At 40.9% G+C, this 6,000-nt stretch overlaps 1 protein-coding gene across 4 annotated transcripts in view; it reads right to left on the bottom strand.

The window, feature by feature from the left end:
* The window catches only part of CUL4B (cullin 4B), a 32,229-nt gene extending 26,795 nt beyond the window's left edge, over positions 1 to 5,434 (bottom strand). For 2 of the 4 annotated variants that reach the window (XM_082446825.1, XM_082446824.1), the window contains exons 1-3: positions 5,253 to 5,434; positions 3,964 to 4,512; positions 1,685 to 1,800 (exon numbers count right to left, since the gene is read on the bottom strand). In XM_082446825.1, the coding sequence (XP_082302951.1) occupies positions 1,685 to 1,800; positions 3,964 to 4,512; positions 5,253 to 5,280 (693 nt within the window). In that variant the 5' untranslated portion in view covers positions 5,281 to 5,434. The remainder of the gene's footprint in view (positions 1 to 1,684; positions 1,801 to 3,963; positions 4,513 to 5,252) is intronic. The other 2 variants (XM_082446823.1, XM_082446822.1) reach the window with 1 other exon arrangement.
* Between the last annotated feature and the right edge of the window lie 566 nt (positions 5,435 to 6,000).

Below are 6,000 nucleotides of genomic sequence, written 5' to 3' on the forward strand. Positions count from 1 at the left end.
CTATTTGCTTCAAACACTGCACTACAGAGGTATGTGAAGTGCTGTGGTGTATTAGTGAAAGTGCACTGGACTAAAAACTTGGGCATCTCAGTTTAAGTCCCCTGCTCTGCCAATACGCGACTCTAGACTTCACTTCGGAGTCCCTGAGACTCCATTTCCTCATCAATAGAGTAGGGATAACTACTACCTTATCTACTTCACAAAGGGTTTCTATAATGCTTAAATGAGATAATTCTACTTTGTAGGCTGTCACATAACACTATATGAAGAAAAGATACTGGACCACATAATTGCTTAAGGCCTTTCCAACTGTAATTCTACTTTTATTACTGTACAACTCAGGAGCCACATGTGTAATATACCAACATAGCCAAATGAGGTGGGCTTACCCTTAATACCTTAGAACTACTACTGACTACTACCTGACACTTACATAGCATTATAATGCTTATAATATTACACAGCATCATTACTATGTACTTGGCACCGTTCTGAGTGTTTGGCATGCATTGACGCATTATATTTAAACAGCAACAGAAACTGGTGATCTCAATTGACATATTACAAGTGAAAAAGTCATACTGTGCCTTATGAAAAAATTTAACTAGTGATAACATCAACTTATATTTCTATCATAGTGCTTCAAGGTGTTTTTCACAAACATCTTATTTGAGTCTTATAAGCAACACTGTGAGGTAGACAGAGCAGGAGTTCTTCCCCCATTTACAAAGGAGGAAACAGAAGCTGAGAGGTTTAGTACCTTGCCCAAGACCACAAGGGTAATAGAGCCAAAACTAGATCCCTTTGTCTTTTGACTCCTAATCCACTGTTTGTCCATCACCATACTATCTCTACAACTAAAATGAATAGATGCAAACTATGAATTCTGATAAACTGAACCAACATAATTTCTTACAAAGTACTCATCAATACAAAAACTCAAGCCATTGGATTTTTTTTTTTTAATATGAAACTGCTGACGCTATAATGGAAAGTAACTTCTTGAATTGGTTGTGGCAAAAATACAGTAGGTCAAAGTATCTTGGTAGCAAGAAGTCTAAATCAGGAATTGCCCTTAATTGTATATTTAAGTTCAACACTTCAAATACAGATCCATTTGTTAAGCAAAAGAAACAAACCTGAACCTCAGACCAAGTTGCTGAACTACAACCTGCTGATCATTTTTGGGCTAAGGTATGTCTTGTACACCAGGAGAAAAGACAAACATAAAGAACAAGAGAAAGAAATGGCAAAAGTATGCTAACAGCAAAGACGCAGAATAAAGTATATGGAGAATATCTGCATTTCTTGAGGGCTTTCCTATATAGGTAACATCACTTGGCAAGAAGTATCACAACAGAATGACATGTCACCAGAAATCATCTTTGGGATCCAGGCTATAGGATTCTATTATAGGTCAAACTTATTACAGCAAGGTACTCCTAACTGTAAATCCTAATTAGAAGGGTCCAAGATAAGCCCAATTTATACCAATAAGACTGTACCCATAGTTTATGTCAGAATATATGGTCTGATTATAAAACAGAGTGCATACATTAATCAAGAAATTGTAATTAGAAGGGAACCAAAAATCTACATAAGCGCCCATTTCAGAAAGTAAAATCCATATACATTGCACCTCAATTTACGCTAACCAAATCTGGCAATCCAAGTTAATACATACCTGATAGAGTTCTTCTAAATTGTACTTAATCGAAGTACTATTCTGGATAGCTTCCACTGCTTCTTTCAGTTTCTGCCATGTTTCATCTGTGTAGTTTTCCGGTAATTTAGGCTTATCTAGATGATATGTAAAAGATTGATAATCAGAATAATATGTAGGAATAATATGTATTACTATTACAGAATAATTACTATACAGAATAATATGTATTACTATCAATAATATGTATTACTATTAATGAAAAGATCCATAAAATACTAGTATTATTGCTCTTTAAGGGTAAATTGTTGTAAGTATTATATCTAACTATTAAAGTAACCATTATATTTAGGCTTAGTATAAAGTATAAAATTTGAAATGCCAGAATACTGTGTAAGTCATTTTGACTAACCTATTAAAACTGAAGGTGAGGGTTTTTTTCTGCTATTGACTGAATTGCTTCAAAAAATAAAAATTCAAGAATGACAAAAAAATAACAATCCTGATCCTATCCCATCATGTGTAAACCAAAGTCAACATGAATTTTGTACCTGAAATTTAAAATACTGAGTGCCTACTATGTACAAGGTACTTTATAAACATCTTAATTTTCCTAATAATGTCCTAAGGAAAGTATTATTATCCCTATTTTGCAACTGAGGCTGGAAGACTCATTTAGTAAGGCTTGCCCAAGGTCACCATGGCTAGTCAATGGTAAAACTGGGATTCTAACTCAGGTCTGTTTGACCCCCTTATTTATGTAGCATCTACAGAAATGGAGAGAAACATCTTAATTCATGTTTTAATTTAAACTGCGTTTATGAGCAGAGTGAAATATAAAAAAATTAAAACATCCAAACAACTCCAGAACCTATGTAGCACTTTCAGAATGGAAAGGAACATCTTAATCCAGGCTTTAATTTAAACTTTATTGACCAGCAATGAGTATATTTTTTATTAAAACATCCAGATACCTTAATAATGTGTTTTTATTTTGGGAGGGGGAGAAAAAAACCCAAACCAAATCTCTGAAACCAGTATACAAATGCAATTAGGGTCATAGCTCATCTCTTTAAAAATCCTTGGCTATTAAATTGATATATTTTAAATAAAACAGTGAACAAATTAGTCAATTACAATTCATATTTACTTCAGAAAGGTCTACTATTAAATCAGAAAGATTACAACACTTGAGAGCCTGGAGGTGGGAGAGGAGTGATAGAAAAAAGAAAAGGTTAAAAATAAACAACACTATGCTCTGCTTAAGACAAAATAGAGCATATTACTGATTTCCACACTAATGTTGAAAATACAAGCATGGAGAATCTAATTTTCTCAATACTAATATTTAGCCACAAGGCACTGATCTGGTAAATATTACTTTAGTTCATTCATTTTACTTGCCCATTTAATAAACATTTTAGCATCCACTACTTGCCAGTTAAGGGTGTCGAAAAAGTCAGAGAAACAGAAACACACTCAAGAGATTAAAAAGTAATTCAGCTCAATTACATTTTTAAAAATTGTTGATTTTACATTTGCATCAATGCATTCACAATACTCTCAAGCACATATCTCAAAAACCTGAAATGAACAAATTTTCCTAAAAGCCGCAGGTCAGTACTTTAAGACCCATTTCAGTGATTAAAAAAAAAAAAGATGTAGTAATTGTTCCTATCTTTAGACTAGTGGTACACAGAGTTACTACTGTGTATACACAGTATTTTCACTTCCAAACCCTACCTTTGGAAAGAAATGCAGAGATCATAAGTACTTTTCTCCAACTATTGCTTCCACAATGAGTTTCAAGAGTGTAGTATTCAACATTATAAATCTAACTATAAGTCTTCTTTGAACATGAAAAAAATCACTAGTCCTACCTGCATTTCTAGGGACTAGATAACGTGGCCTACTGAAGGATAAAAATAAAAATCCCAACAGTGCCAAGGTTCACTATGCACCTGAAATAAATAAACCTTTTTAGAATACAAATTTCTCACCTGTAAAATCCGGATCAATCATATCGATTGTCAATGTTATAAGGAATAACAGATTAGATACTATAGGCTGAGACAGACCTCAAAATACTGCACAGAAACACCTGGTGTCTGCTTCAGCACAAGGATACTAACCACCCCCGGAAAATGAACCCTCCACCCAAAAAGGACCTCCCTCCACCTCACTGATTATGCATAAAACATTAGGCCACCTCTATACTGTTTAATATATTAACATAAATAGAGCACGTGACCACTCAAGTGTCAAATCCTTAGATGATTATGGATTTTGGCCTTGGTTACCTTTAAAGTTCTTGATCACTAACTTCTTAGCAGAGCCAGGCTTGCTGTTAGCAAAGCTAGAGACGGTGGTAGAAGATTTGGCTAGGCCGTTTGCGTGATGCACCGAAGCCACAGAAGAGATTAATATACTCTTATTTTTAAGTTGCTGCTGCTGAGATGTTGCAGCAGTTGGTGAAGATGAGGAGGAGGAGGAGGAGGATTCCTCAGCCATCTTCGCATCAAACCCTACAAACTCCAGGGTGTCTTCAAAACGCAGCTTCTTCTGTATCGGTACGTGGCTGGGAGCAGCCACTGAAACCCCCAGGCAGGAGAAGGACGAGGTTGAAGGGGATGCCGAATCCCTGGGTTGTAAAGGAGTGGAAGAGGAGGGAGAGGTGGAATCAAAGTCTTCTCTCTCGTTACTACTGTTACTGCCGCTACTGCTGCTGCTGCTGTTTAACTTTCTCTTCTTGGCAGAGGTGGGCGGAGTGGTGCTGGTATTACCATCAGTGGCAGATCTGACCTCCTGAGCAGCAGCAGCAGCAGCTGAGGGATTGGGGGAAGAAAAACCTGTTGGAAACATGAAAATAGCGGGGTCAACCGGCAGACGAGCATCAAAAACCTACGTTTATATGCCTGAGTGCGTGTAGGAGAGAAGGTGGCAATGCTAGAGGGGGAAGGGAAGAAAGAGAGGAGAAACACAGAGGACGAGAAGGAAAGTGAAGGGGGGGCTCCACCGAGGGAATGGGAGGGTTTGGGAAGGAGGATAGGCTGACACCAGGAGTGAGCAGAACAAGGGGGGGAGAGCGAATGAGGAGGCAGACAGGTAAACGGCCGTGCCGTCCCCCTCCCCTGCTTTTCGGTCTCTCTCCCCCCTTTCTGCAGGAGCGACTCAGTAAGTCTGTGAGGCTGCAGCTCCTCCTCCTTTTCTCCCTCTCTCTGGGAGGGGAGATGCCGTTGTTGGGGGGAGGGGGGAGGGGGAGAAAACCGGAGCTTGTTATTGTCAATAGCACAAGAAGCTAAAGATGGCGCCACTTCCGGTCACGCGGCGGCGAGGGAGGGGCGGTGTTAGTCCGCGAGAGTGGGGGGTGGAGAGCAGCACTGCAGGCGGCCGGGGGGCGGGGGAGCTGGCTTGTGGGGAGGCGGCGGGAAAGGGGCCGCTGAGGCGCTCGAGACGCTCGCGCTCGCTCTTCCTCCCCCTCCCTCTCCCGCTCCCCTTCCCAGGCAGCACTCTCCGCCCCCGGCCCACCGGTTACTTCCACCCCCTCCTAAACGGTCCCGCGGGAAGCTTCGCGCCGCAACGCCCTTACCGGAAGTGACTGAGGAGACACTTTTCATAGCGCCCAGATCCCGAAGCCCCCAGGTCCGCAGGACTTGAGTGGGGGTGGGGTGGGGGAGGGAGAAGGGGGGGTAGAAAAGTGGAAAGGGGGGAGGGGGCGGGCCTTCGAGACACCTTCGGAGCTCCTGATTGGAGCTTCCCGAACGCGAGGCGGGCAGGGAGGGGTGGTGGCGGGAGAAGGAGCGGGAAGGAGCCTGAAGGGGAGGGAAGGTGGTGACGGTGAGGGGCGGGGTGAGCTAGCTGGGAAAAAAGAGGGAGGGAGTAAAAGTAAGGGAATGGAGAATGGAAACTTTGAAAGCGATAAAGGAATAAGGAGGGGTTGCAAGGCGAGAGGAATAACCCGAAATGGAGGAAAACGTAATCATGCCATTATGCCTAATGCTAGGGAGGAATGTCATGATGTTAAGATAGGAAAGGAAAAGAAAAAGAGCTTATATAGAAAGAAAAATGAGTTTTTCATTTGGTTGAGCTATAAATTGTTTCTTTTATGTCAAGGACACAGCTGACCCAATACTGAGTGTTTTGATACTTTTCTCAGTAATGTAGTTGCAAATCGTTTTACCTTCCTACCAGGAGCATTTTCTAAGATGGCTGGCTAGAGTTAAGGGTGCATTCTTTTTTTAAAATAATTATTTATTTATTTCTTGGCTGCGTTGGGTCTTACTTGACAGTGGTTTCTCTTGTTGCAGAGCACGGGCTCATAGGGACGCGAGCTTCAG

The sequence above is a fragment of the Balaenoptera physalus genome (genome assembly GCF_965194825.1).
Source record: "Balaenoptera physalus genome assembly, chromosome: X".
In the NCBI taxonomy this organism is placed as follows: Eukaryota; Metazoa; Chordata; class Mammalia; order Artiodactyla; family Balaenopteridae; genus Balaenoptera; species Balaenoptera physalus.